Here is a 14,752-nt window from a genome sequence, read left to right as displayed (position 1 = left end):
GGGCGACCTTCTCAACCGCATCCGAAACCTCTCTATCCGTAACAAGAAACTAAGCAGTTTGGATGTGACTTCCCTCTTCACAAAAGTACCTACCTAAAAAGCCATCGAGGTTCTACGACGTAAAGTCAATCAGGACCTTAATCTTCCTCTACCTCCCGGAGATTTTGTTGACTTGATTGAACTCTGTGTTAATTTCAACTGTTTTTCTTTCAATAACAAGCTCTACCAACAAACCTACGGCATGGGAATGGGGTCCCCCATCAGTGCCGTCCTAGCCAACTTATACATGGAACACCTAACACTTCGCCAACATCATCCCTTCAAGCATCACTTGGTTACGTTACGTGGACGACGTCCTCGTAATAACTCCCAAACGTTTTGATGTACAGAATCTTCAGGCAAGGCTCAACGCAGTTGAACCGGCGATCCAGTTTACACTAGAAGAAGAGTCCAATGACAAGCTACCTTTCCTCGACGTCATCATTCACAAAATAGACAACAGCCTAAGATTTCAAGTATATCGGAAATCCACCAATAAAAATGATCTCGCACACTTCTATTCCAGTCAAGATACCAAGACCAAAAGAGGCATCATCATCGGGTTTTTCCTAAGAGCATACCGAATTTGTAGTCCTGAGTTTCTTGACGAAGAATGTATATACATTCACTGAGTTACATTTTCCTTCTTTTTTCATCAAAGACTGCAAGAAAAGAGCTCTTCAGATCATTAATTCTCCATGCACCAACACCACTCCCAACAAAGTTATAATTCTTCCCAACAGCCAGGTTGCACTGAACGTTTCAAAAGTACTTTCACAAGCTAACACCAGAGTCGCCATCGCTTCTAGCACTTCAATAAAGGATCTAACCAGGACAAAATCCAAGCACCACGAACCAGTCAATGCAGGAGTTTACACTATAACCTGTGGAGGCTGTGACAAGATTTACGTAGGTGAAACAGCAAGAAACCTCGACACCCGCCTCAATGAACACATTTACGCATGTAGGAACGATAACTTGAACAACGCCTGTGTACAACACCATAATTCCATCAATCATCTCATGAAATTCAGAGACGCCCAATTAGTGATCAAAGAAACTAATTTCTGCAGACGCAAGTGCCTCGAATCAGCACTGATCGCTGTTTCAAATACAATTAAACAAAACAACGGCAGCTTCACCATCTCTGAAGTCTTAGCAAGAATCCTCCTGAAAACAGTAAACCCTGCCATCACATAGTCTCTCCTGTTATACTACACAAAGCACATTACAGAGAGTGAACACTGAAACAAGCTGCCTCTTTCCAGTCTATATTTGTCAACCTATTTTTATGTTACCCAAGTAATAGCTTTTATATCCTTTTACTCATGCACGAATTAATTACTCTACCATATTGTATTACTACTACAACTTTTGTCACTACTACTACCACTAGTGAACATCGAAATGGTACCTCACATGTATTGCACCTCACTCTGAGCCTTTATATACCCTCTGTGTCCATGTATTGTTTGTAATGGCTTGATAAAGCTCCTGGAGAGCGAAACGTTGCCACAATAAAATGTCACATTAGTATCATTAGCTTACATTCCAACAGCACGTCAAGTATTAAAAACCATTTAGTGAATGGAGACAAATGGTTTTTAATACTTGATGTGCTGTTGGAGTGTAAGCAAAGTAACATTCATGAAGGGGTTCAGGGAAACCGGCAGGCCGGACATGAGTCCTGGAGATGGGAAGTACAGTGCCTGCACTCTGAAGGAGGGGTGTTAATGTTGCAGTTTAAAAACTGTAGTGTAAAGCACCCTTCTGGCAAGACAGTGATGGAGTGAATGATGGTGAAAGTTTTTCTTTTTCGGGCCACCCTGCCTTGGTGGGAATCGGCCAGTGTGATAACAAATAATAAAAATATTAGTTGCACTTGTGTCCTTTTACTTTACATATTGTCGGTAATTCTACCAACATTATTACATTGTACATGTTGCCAACATGGCTTGCAACAGCTGTTAGGGTGATGTCCCTCCACAAATCTTTCCATCCTACTCCACATTTCACAAATCTTTCCTACCACCATCACAACCACCCTCTACCACCATCACGACCACCCTCTACCACCATCACAACCACCCTCTACCACCATCACAACCACTACCACCATCACAACCACTACCACCCTCTCCTGCCATCTCTGCCACCATCACAACCACTACCACCACCACTTTCGTATTTTTCTACAATCTTTTTCTTTAATTCTATCGTGTTGGTCGCTTTTTTTTGCCAAAGGGCTGGCACTAGCTTTCTTTGGGCCCATGGTGGCTTATTTAGCAGTTGTAAGCACTGAAACGAATGGAATATTATGAAATGTATTGTATGAACGAGTGGGATCGTGCTCACTCGCTGATAAACAATGGCACACTGACTGTGAATGGTGTGTGGAGCCGCTCGTATGCGTCTGGGACGAACGACGATTTGTGAGTCAATATTTTGATGAAAAAAAAAGTTACGATTAGCAAAAATTACGAATTCCAATGCTTACGAAAAATGAGAGTCCACTGTATGTATATATAATTTTTTTTTTTACGTAACATTAAATAGACTTATTTTCTTGCTGAGGAATGAGCTGAAATACTTTTGAGTGAAGGGAAACTTCTAAAAGTTGCACTGTGAATAGTAAACCCACTAAAGGGCAAGCCTTTGATGTAGACAATCACTAAATTGTTGCGCTCGGTATGAGCTTTAACCAGTCTTTTGTACTAACTGCTTGCTTTATTAGCCATGTGTGTGTCTTATTTGATTATAATGTGTAGCATAATAACTGAAGTTATATTTAAGCACATTTTCAATAGACTTAACCCATACTAAACTCTATGACTTCTTTACAGACATCTTTGCTGCAAGTCCATGTTAGTTTACTAATCCTGTTTTTCTTGTATATGATACACTGTGACCCTGAATTCGGTACTTCAGTACCGTACGCCTGCCATGGGCCAGTTATTTTTTCCCCCCATCCTGTCACTGGTTACAATGACCTGCAAAATTTTATTTTCACCATGCCTACACAGCCTGGATTCATGCATACATGAAATGTTTGTATATTCTGGATGTAATACATAGGTCAACCTTCTTGCTTTAAGGTTCCCATCAGTATCCTGAATGGAACATACATTAGTCAAATCCTCAAGTTGCCTTCATGAACCTTTATTATAGGCTAATCTTTGGGTATGTATTTCTGAATTACAATAGCCAAATGACCCACCAGTCTGAGACTTTGATCATTGCTGCCCTGTCATCCATGACTAGTATTTGGTATTTGATGAAAGCAGGCAGCTCAGTGTTATGTGGGGTCATACTGTATTGTTTGAGATATGCTGATTTAGTGTTCTTTTAGGTTGAAAGTAATCAGTTATGTACTCACCCATAATTCTCTAAACAAATGTATTTTCTTTTTCTTTTTGCAGTTCCAAGTTCTACCGGAAGTTAAGCTTTGTTGAAAACTTAACACAGCTTGCACAAATGGTTCCATTAGATCAGTTAAACATACCAGATGCAGTTAAGCAGTAAGTATTCTTTGTAATCCTGCCATACATACATACATAACTTTAACCAATACAGTCTCTACAAGGAAGGTTCTTTTATGCTAGTGAGGGGGCTCTTTGAAGGGCCGTTGGATTGAATCTGTCATCCATTTCCCCCAGGTGCTACACGATCCCTATGTAATGCCAACACAGTAATAAATTACAGTAAATTATATTTAAATTTTTATTAATACAGTTGACCCTTGAACAGCGTTGAGGGTAGGGGTGTAGATGAATGGTTCAGAGAACCGACATGTTGATAAATTAGACACATGTGCAACTCTTGGGTATCTTTATTGAGGAAACGTTTTGCCACACAGTGGCTTCATCAGTCCATACAAAGGAGAATCTTGAAGAACAGGAGGAGAATGAGGTAATCAGTCCCTCAACCTTGAGTCGATGTGGTCAGTCCATCAATCTTGAATAGAATACGGCATACGTGCTGAGAAGGAGCTTATAAACCGTTGGCAGGAGAGGTGCAGAAGTCATAGGTCGTGTAACATTTGTTCAATGTTGAAGTAGGTCGTGCCCAAGAATTAGGCAAGCGAAGAATTCCCAAGTATTAAGATCCCAAGAAGTTGCAGTGTCTGACAGGTTTGTAGATGAATGGTTCAGAGAACCGTATGCCGTATTCTATTCAAGATTGATGGACTGACCACATCGACTCAAGGTTGAGGGACTGATTACCTCATTCTCCTCCTGTTCTTCAAGATTCTCCTTTGTATGGACTGATGAAGCCACTGTGTGGCGAAACGTTTCCTCAATAAAGATACCCAAGAGTTGCACATGTGTCTAATTTATCGAGGGTAGGGGTGCTGATTCCCCACGCAGTCAAAAATCCGTGTATAACTTTTGACCCCAAAAAACTTGACTACTAATAGCCTACTGTGGACAAAAAGTCTTACCGATAACATAGTTGATTAACACATTTTGTATGTTATGTGTATTATGTACTGTATTCTTACGATAAAGTAAGTTAGAGAAAAGATGTTAAGAAAATCACAAGGAAGAAAAAAATGTGTTTACTGTACTGTATTTATTAATACTGTAAGTGTGTGTGTTTACAAGATGAATCATCTGTCTGTCAGTACCTACATCAATATTGTCTTGTGTGATACAAAACACAGTAGATGTTATACATATTACTAACATTAGACATCAAAAATGAAAAGATAATGTGAAAAAGAAATTCACATTTACAGGTATATCTGTTCAGGCAGATATTCTTTCTCCTCATTGATTTTCTTAATGGCGTCTGGGAACTTGTCTGCTGCGTCTTGGTCGGCAGAAGCTCATGTGGAGATGGTTAGCATCACACAGGGTTTTAAGCAGATAATCTGCAACACTTGAGCTCACTGTAGTAGCAACAGGAGGTGAATAGGAGGGATGTGCTTATACAGCAGGTTAGGTTCCAGGCTATTGCTGTGCAGTGAAAATCTCTGTAAAGTGAAACATCCTTTTTTCACTTTCAAATACATATAAAAGCCTGATAACATGTTTACACTATCATATATCAAGTGAGTAATAGCTAGATTGTAAAGCAGAGTCTGATAAAATAGACTAGTATCTACATATATTTTATGTATTCATGATATACCTAACAGTCTTAATTTATATATATATATATATATAGATATATATATATATATATATATATATATATATATATATATAATATATATATATATATATATATATAATATATATATATTCATATATATTTTCATATAGTCGGACTTGAGTCCTGGAAATGGGAAGTACAATGCCTGCACTTTAAAGGAGGGGTTTGGGATATTGGCAGTTTGGAGGGATATGTTGTGTATCTCTATACGTATATGCTTCTAAACTGTTGTATTCTGAGCACCTCTGCAAAAGCAGTGATAATGTGTGAGTGTGGTGAAAGTGTTGAATGATGATGAAAGTATTTTCTTTTTGGGGATTTTCTTTCTTTTTTTTTGGGTCACCCTGCCTCGGTGGGAGATGGCCGACTTGTTGAAAAAAAAAAAAAAAAAAAAAATATATATATATATATATATATATATATATATATATATATATATATATATATATATATATATATATATATATATATATATATATATATATATTTTTATTTATTTATTTATTTATTTATTTATTTATTTATTTAGCCTACACAGTTTGTCTGTGAGTTTTTTCAAGTGTCTCAAATCTTCCCCCAAAATTTTCAGTATATGTATTTATTGAAAAAATCCTCCTATAAGTGGACGTGTTAAATTCAAACCCATGTTGTTCAGGGGTCGCCTGTACTTCTTAACTTTTAAACTGCGGCATACCCAGAAATGTAATTCCTGTCTGTGAGCAAGATTTTAAAAAATACAGTGGAACCTAGACTTACGAGTGTCCCAACGTATGAGTTTTTTGAGATATGAGCCATCCCTGGGTCGATTTTTTGCTCTGAGTTACGAGCCAGCTCCCCCTGCTTCCCCATCGACACAAAACCTGGACACCTCACTTGTTTATCTATAATTTCATGCTTTAATTCCATGGAAATCAATCTCTTTTTCTTCTCAGCATTGTCCTTTACACTTACTTTCTTAGGACCCATGCTTAGAAAAAATGAAATTTGGCCAAATGATTGTAAAAAATGTAAGCAAAGCATGAGACAACTGCTCCCACAGCGAGGTAAACAGTGTACTGAGTTGGCTGCGTTCGTTATTATAATAATACTAATTATTATTAGTAGTAATTATTATTATTAGTAATTTAGGTAACTAAGAGCACAGATCCAATTCCCTAGATCAGGAGCCCCTCACCAGCGTCAAGGTTCCTTGACGCTGGTGAGGGGCTCTTGAGCTAGGGAATTGGATCTATGGTCCAGTTACCTAAATTAATATTATTATTATTATTATAACAATAGAGCTTCAAACCATACCATGGGCGTGATTTGAACCAGCGGTCAGAGTCTCAAAACTCCAGACTCTAGCCACTGGACCAGCTAGCCACAATAAGATTCGTCCAACTAGGTATATTTCTACACCATAGGAAGGTTAGCATAGGCACCACTGTGACCACAAATGCAAGTTTTTACAGACGAATCTCCAGCTAGCGTGGTGCCTATGCTAACCTTCCTATGGTGTAGAAATATACCTAGTTGGATGAATCTTATTGTGGCTAGCTGGTCCAGTGGCTAACGCGAAGGTCTGGAGTTTTGAGACTCTGACCGCGGGTTCAAATCCCGCCTGTGGTATGGTTTGTTTGCAATCGTGTCATTACGATTTCGTGAGTCAATAGAGCTTCAGTTCCCTAAATTAATAATAATAATAATAATACGTACGTATAATAATTCAGAATGCTGCCGCTAGTTGGCGCAGCTGATGCCAAAACATATGGCAAGCAGTACACGTATTTACATCGCTGTAGGAGCAGTTCTCTCATGCTTGCTTGCATTTTTTTTTACAATCGTTTGGCCAAATTTCTTTTTTCTAACCATTAGTCCTAAGAAAATAAGGGCAAAGGACAGTGCTGAAAAGAAAAAGACGATAATTTCGATGGACTTAGCCAGGCAATGCCAGCTTAGTGCATCTACGATATGTAGATACTAAAGCTGTATCAGTTATGTTCAGTGATTAAACAAAACAAAAATTGTATCAGTTAAGTTCAGCAATCAAACAAAACAATGTTGTTGTTGGTTTACAGGACCACTGACATATGATGATGCAGCCTCAACCTCCCCCACCATCTCTGCTCCAAGTGTCTACATACATATACACTTTATATAAACAGTTTAACATTTCTTTACATTCTGTAGTGCATTATGATTTTTGTTTTTATATATATTTCTGCAATTAGCCTCACAAATACTCTGTTTTCTCTTACAATTAGTGCATGGGAAGATATTAAAGTCTAGTTAGACAGGAAATGACAGACACTTCTGCCTCTGCCACCATATTATGGCCTATTTTATTCATTCTAGAGTATATGTCATGTTTCTGCATTAATTATATTGTTTATTAAGTCATGTTAGATGAATTGTGATAGATAAATTAGCCATACAGTTGATATTAGTGTCATATTCAAGTATTTTTGTCGTCTCCAGAGTGCAGGAACAGATTAATGGCTTGTCAGTTAACTTAAATGAGGAAAATTGATTTGATATACGAGTAACTTGAGTTAAGAGCTAGGTCACGGAACAGATTAAACTCATAAGTCAAGGTTCCACTGTATAATCTTTTTCTTACAGATTGAAGAAGTACTTTTTTTTTATGAACTGAATAAGACTAAAATGAGTGGACTTTGATGAAAACTTAAAGATAAAGATTTTATGGCATGTTGAAGTTAGTGAAAAATAACCACTCAGTAACACTGGCATAAATGCACCAGCGATATTTACAGTTTACAATATGTTGATGCAAAATTATGATTATTTTTCAGTTTTCATTTAAAATTTTTAAGGTTGTACACTACTCTTATGATATTAAATGTGTTCCAAGGTGTTTTAGTGCTTCGAACACGAGGAAATACATAGCCAGGCACTCGATTACTCCTGTAGCTACAAGTAAATATACACAGCTAATGTTAACACAAGTATACTATATACCTCATGCAAAAAGAGAGAAAGGAAGTTAAAGATCATAAAATGCTTTAGATTACTTCAACAGTCAAGAGCACATAACAGATGAGTGGGTGTGGGTGGATGCGAGTTGGACCTGACTAGTTTGTGCTACTAGGTCTGATGCCATGCTCCTTCCTTAAGTGGAAGTGACCTGACTAGGTGGATCATTGGTCTAAGCCAGGGGGTGACATGGACCTGCTTTGCATGGGTCAGTAGGCCTGCTACAGTATTCCTTCTTTCCTATGAAATCAGAAAATTTATAGATTAGAACAAGCCAATAGGAGGAACACTTGTTTAAGCAAAACATGAATTACTAGAGAGTCTGATGTAAACTGGAAGGGTGCAGTGATGTAGTTTGCTAATATTGATATGAAGAAATACAAATATAAAATAGTTACTGAGAGTAGCTAATTGATGCAAAAATTGAGAGGAGGAAACTTGCTACAGAGCAACCAGGCTATAACTAGATAGAAAGTGTACTCTGTCAGCCGTCTCCCACCGAGGCAGGATGATCCAAAAACGAAACTTTCACCATCATTCACACACAATTACTGTCTTTGCAGAGGTGCCCAGATATGGCAGTTTAGATGTCACTCCAAACAGCCAATATCCCAAACCCCTCCTTTAAAGTGCAGTCATTGTACTTTCCACCTCCAGGACTCGAGTCTCTCTAACAAAGTTCCCTGAATCCCTTAACAAAATATTACCCTGCTTACACTCAACAGCTTGTCATGTCCCAAAAACCATTATTCTCCATTCACTCCTCTCTCTCTCTCTCACATACATGCCTGCTGGATGTCCAAGACCCTTGCACACAAAGCTTATTTTTTTTTACCCCCTCTCTCCATTTTTTCCTAGGATGACAAACAGGAAATCAGAGAAAGTTACAAAATTTTTACATAAAACTGAGATGTAGTATGTATTTCAAATATACTTGAGGGACATTATACATGAGAAACCTAACATAGTATTTGACTGAAACCAAACTGGGATATGACCTAGAGGCAGTAGAATTTGAGAGTAACTACTGTGCAGAGAAGACAGTAAGAAAGAGGAGGGGTGGCAATATTGATAATAGAAATACGTACATCATTACAGAAATTAAAATCTAAAGCTGTAAAAATTTGAGGTACAAATTGAAAACAGACATTATTATAATCAAAAAGAAGCGCTAAGCCACAAGGGCTATACAGCGCTGCGAAAACAGACATAATTGTAGGTAATAAATGAATACAACCTACTGTTAAGAACACACAAGAAAGTTAACTAATGCATAATTTGTATCTTGAAAGTTTCCATATTTGCATATTATAAGTAAAGTGTGTGTTGTAGCATTAATTCCCAGTTCATACTTAAAACTAAGATTCCATTATGTTACTGAAGAGTTTTGGTACAAGTCACTCACTCAGTTTATAATTCTTTAGATTTTTATATTCTTAACATGGTTAATATTTTTATATTTCAGGGCAGACTTTGATATGATGATCAGAGAGAAGAAGAGCAATCTTAGCAAAAGACGAGCCTATTCCATGACTGTGAGATGAAATATATTGTTTTACTCAAAGTTCATGTATCTCTTGTATATTTGAAGTATTTATTGTATATTGAGTTGCAGGCATTGATTTGTGAAATTACTGGGAAATTTTGATACAATATAGTACATCATGTTTTTGTTAAGGATATCTGAAAGATTCTCTGGAGAGTATGATGTATGGCTATTGGGTACTTTTTTTTTTTTTTTTTTTGTTTGGGTAACGTTTGACAAATTACATTCCACAAGTTAACGTACAGGTCTTTGTGCCATCTGCAAAGTAAAGAATTTAACTTGCATCTGTATGTAGTTGCCATATGTAAAGGGAGTGAGAGTGCTGCATAAATTACTCGCTTCACAATTACGCCTCAAGTTATGCTTTCAGATATATATTGTATATAAAATTTAATGTACAGATTAATAAGCTAAGTTTTACTAAGCATTTTTTGAGGATGTGCAATTACATATTTTTGCAGCATTTTCTATGTATATAGTGCAGTAATATTTAATTTGTTATAGTGACTTGAAATATAAAATAGTAATATTAAAATTAGGAAGGCTTTTATTAATTGTCACCATTATATTGTTGCATATATGGAAGACAAAGTGCAATAAAAATTATATGCTCGAGTTTCTTTGGTTTAACAAATTAGAAAAAGCAAAATGTTTAAAATGTAAAACCCACTTTTATTTTGCATTTCATGGCTGTTGAAAGTTTAAGCTGGATAAAGGTGAGACTTATGATAGATAAAATAATAAAATTATTATAATAAAAAAGAAGCACTCAACAACAAGGGTTATACAATGCAGCAGGGCAGGAAAGGATGCAGGGGTAATGGGTAGCAAGAGGGAGAGGGATGATTATTAAGTTATGGAGTGCAGTGGTAGAGGGTAGCTAGAGATTAAGGTAGAAAGGACTGAGGAGAGTGCTAGACACATCATCATCAGTGTGTGTGTAGTAAATCAGATGTCAAAAAGTCAGTGTGTGTCTGGATTAAAGGAGGGTCCATCAGCAAGGAGAGAAGGTAAAGAAAGGTCAGCAGAGCGGAGATAATGTTGGAGGTAAATTCTGCGTGCAGTTCAACAGAATGTGGCTAACAGATACTGGAACTTGACAATTCTCACAGAGAGGAACAGGGCGCCTCTCCATGAGATACCTGCAAGACGAGTGTGGCCGATGCGAAGATGGGAGAGAGAGTAGTCTCCCAACCTCGACACTGATGACAAGAAGACGGCCAGAAACCTATACTTGATTTAACAGAATGAAGTTTGTTATGGATTATTATTATAATCAAAAAGAAGCGCTAAGCCACAAGGGCTATACAGTGCTGCAGGGTAGGGAAGGAAGCGAGGGTATTGGATGGCAGAAGGGAGGAGGGATGATCAGTAGGTTACAGAAAACAGCGGGGCAGGGGATAGTACGGGGGTAGAGGGTAGCAAGAGATTGAAGTAGAAAGGGCTGAAGGTATCAGAATTTGTGATTATTATTATTATAATCGAAAAGAAGCGCTAAGCCACAAGGGCTATACAGCGCTGCAGGGTAGGGAAGGAAGCAAGGGAATTGGATGGCAGAAGGGAGGGGGGATGATCAGCAGGTTACAGAAAACAGCGGGGCAGGGGATAGTACGGGGGTAGAGGGTAGCAAGAGATACAAGTAGAAAGGGCTGAAAGTATCAGAATTTGTGAAGTAAGTCAGTCGTTGTCAAAAAGTCAATGAGAGAGTCCGGATGAAAGGTGGGTCCATCAGCGAGAAGGGAAGGTAAAGAGAGAGCAGCAGGGCGAAGACGACGACAGAGGTAAATTCTGCGTGCTCGTTGATAAAGTGGGCAGTCCAACAGAATGTGGCTGACTGATAATGGAGCTTGGCAATTCTCACAGAGAGGAGAAAGACGCCTCTCCATGAGATATCCATGAGTAAGACGAGTATGGCCAATGCGAAGACGGGAGAGAGTAGTCTCCCAACCTCGACACTGGTGATAAGAAGACGGCCAGTAACCTATACTCGGTTTAATAGATTGAAGTTTGTTGCCGAGCATAGTAGACCAACGTTGTTGCCAACGGGTGTGAAGGTGGGAAGATATTACAGCAAAATAGTCCGTACATGGAATACCTCTATAAGAAACTGGTAGGTCATGTACTGCTGACCGCGCAGCAGTGTCTGCCTGTTCATTGCCCTGTACGTCAACATGACCAGGGACCCAACAAAAAACAATATCTTTATGCTTAGTAAAGATGCGGCGTAGCCAAAGTTGGATACGGAGGACTAAGGGGTGAGGTGTATCAAATTTTTGTATAGCCTGTAAAGCACTAAGGGAGTCTGAGACAACCACAAATGATGACACAGGCATAGATGCAATACGGATAAGTGCTGTAAGGATGGCATACAATTCAGCAGTAAAAATACTAGCCGAAGATAGTAAATGCCCTTGTACAACGCTGTCCGGAAACACTGCTGTGAATCCTACGCCGTCAGAAGACTTAGAGCCATCTGTGTACACAACAATGGCATGAGAATGAGAGTGAAAGTGGTTAAGAAAAACAGAGCGGGAAGCGACCGTAGACAGTTGGGCTTTCGAGCAAGGGAGAGACAAAGAACAGACTAGAACAGCTGAAACTTCCCAGGGGGGTAGGGAAAAGTGAGATGCTACATGTACATAGAAAGGTGGTAATTGAAGAGAAGACAAGAGCGAATGAAGGCGAAGAGAGAAGGGACGGAGTAAACAGGGGCGGCGAACAAATAAAGAATGTCTACTAATATCAGTGACCATTCTATAAATGGAAGGATTGCGGAGATCATGAGAGCGTACATAGTAGCGAAGGCAATGGGCATCACGGCGATCGGATAAGGATGGAACGTTCGCTTCTGCATAGAGGCTCTCGACAGGGGAAGAGCGAAAAGCACCAAGGCATAAATGTAATCCTTGGTGATGAATGGGGTTAAGGCTAGAGAGAGTAGCAGGAGATGCCGCTGAATAGATCTGGTCACCATAATCAAGTTTCGATAAAATAAGGGTGGAATGTGGGCGAAGGAGGGTTCGACGATCAGCTCCCCATGAAAGATGAGCAAGGGTTTTAAGAAGGTTCAGCCGGCTGTGACAAGTTGCCTTCAGAGAGGTAATGTGAGGTTTCCAGGATAACCTACGATCAAAGAGGAGGCCCAGAAACTTGACTGTATCACGTTCAGGGATACGGGAGCCATAGAGGTACAAAGGATGATCGGAGATGACAGAGCGTCTAGTGAAAGTAATTTGGTGGGTTTTAGTGCTGGAAAATTTAAACCCACGTGTGGTGGCCCAATTGGAAACACGGTCGACTGCATGCTGGAGAGAAACTGTAATAAGGTGACAGTCAGCGCCTGCACAGGCAATAGCGAAGTCATCAACATAGAGTGATGACCAAATATTTGATGGAAGACTAGAGGCCAAATCATTAATAGCAAGGAGAAAAAGTATTGTGCTCAGAACACATCCTTGGGGGACACCTTCAGCTTGGATAAAGTCCGGGGAGAGCACATTATTAACCCGAACACGGAAATGCCTGTCAGTTAAAAAGTTCTTAAGGAAGGATGGTAGATTGCCTCGAAGGCCTAAGGAGTGGGCTTGGGCTAAAATATTATACCTCCAAGTTGTGTCATATGCCTTCTCAAGGTCAAAAAATATGGCAATAACTGAGTGGTTATTCGCAAAGGCATTACGAACATACGTATCCAAGCGTAGTAAGGGGTCTATGGTAGAACGTCCCTTACGAAAGCCATATTGACGAGTGGAGAGACTGTTGTGTGTCTCTAAATACCACACTAAACGTCTATTTACTAGGCGTTCCATCACTTTGCAAACTGCACTGGTAAGAGCAATGGGACGATAGCGGGAGGTTTCATGTCCCGTAGTGCCTGGTTTGCGGAAAGGGAGAACAATGGCGGATTTCCACAGCTGTGGAAGAACTCCTTGTGACCAAATAAGATTGTAAAGGAGTAATAGGACTGCAAGGGCTGACTGAAGTAAATGTTATAGCATACGAATATGAATGTCGTCGGGCCCAGCTGCCGATGCTCGGCAAGCTGAGAGTGTTGCCTCCAGTTCTTGAAGTGTAAAAGGCACATTATACTGTTCTTCTCTGAGAGAAGAAAAGTCCAAGGGTGCTAACTCTCTGGCAGACTTTGAGGAAAGAAACGAGGGGCATAGATGGAGTCCCTGAGAAATACGGACCATATGATTGCCAATTTCATTGGCAACATCATCTAGTGGGTTTGCTATATCAACACCGGCAACCCGCAGAACAGGAGCCGGGTCAGGAGAATATTTACCACTCAGTTTTTGTACTTTTTTCCAGACTGCACTCATAGAGGAAGCAGAGGTAATGGTGGAGACATAATCTCGCCAGCAAGTGCGTTTAGCATCATGGATGACACGGCGAGCGATCGCACGCTTCTGCTTAAAATCCAGAAGTCTCTCTGTGGTTCTATTGTACTGGTACCTGCCCCATGCAGAGCGTTTCAAACGTACTGCACGAGCACAAGCAGGAGACCACCAAGGCACGCATTTCTGAGAATGCCTGCCCGAAGTCTGGGGTATAGAATGAGAAGTTGGGGTTAAAACGGAGGACGAGAAGAGGTGTAAAAGCTCATCGATGGAGGACGAAGAAGGAACCTCTCTAAAAACAGTTAGGTGTGAGTAAAGGTTCCAATTTGCCTGATCAAATTGCCAGCGTGGGATGCGAAGAGGTGGTGAATATGAAGGGGAAGTAAGAATGATTGGGAAATGATCGCTATCATGTAAGTCCGGAAGAACAGACCAAGTGAAGTCTAATGCGGCGGAGGAAGAGCAGAGTGAGAGATCGATGCAAGAGAGAGTGTGAGTCCGAGGATCAAAATGGGTGTGAGTACCTGTATTTAAAACATGGAGGGGGTAGGTGGCAAGAAAAGCCTCTAACTGAATGCCATGGGAATCACAGTGAGACCCCCCCCCAGAGGAAATGGTGGGCATTAAAATCACCAAGTAACAGAATCGGTGGCGGTAATGACGAAACAAGAAAGGCAATATCCGGAATAGATAA

The 14,752-nt window shown here is 39.7% G+C and overlaps 1 protein-coding gene across 2 annotated transcripts in view; it reads left to right on the top strand.

Moving 5' to 3' along the window:
* Positions 1-10,253, top strand: part of LOC128701849 (uncharacterized) — a 116,150-nt gene extending 105,897 nt beyond the window's left edge. For both annotated transcript variants that reach the window (XM_070091815.1, XM_070091814.1), the window contains exons 9-10: positions 3,459-3,557; positions 9,635-10,253. In XM_070091815.1, coding sequence (XP_069947916.1) covers positions 3,459-3,557; positions 9,635-9,713 — 178 coding nt within the window. In that variant the 3' untranslated portion in view covers positions 9,714-10,253. The remainder of the gene's footprint in view (positions 1-3,458; positions 3,558-9,634) is intronic.
* Positions 10,254-14,752: the final 4,499 nt, after the last annotated feature.

This window comes from Cherax quadricarinatus, chromosome 37, assembly GCF_038502225.1.
Source record: "Cherax quadricarinatus isolate ZL_2023a chromosome 37, ASM3850222v1, whole genome shotgun sequence".
Taxonomy (NCBI): domain Eukaryota; kingdom Metazoa; phylum Arthropoda; class Malacostraca; order Decapoda; family Parastacidae; genus Cherax; species Cherax quadricarinatus.
The sequence above is the reverse complement of the archived record's forward strand: the minus strand, read 5'-3'. Positions and strand labels throughout refer to the sequence as shown.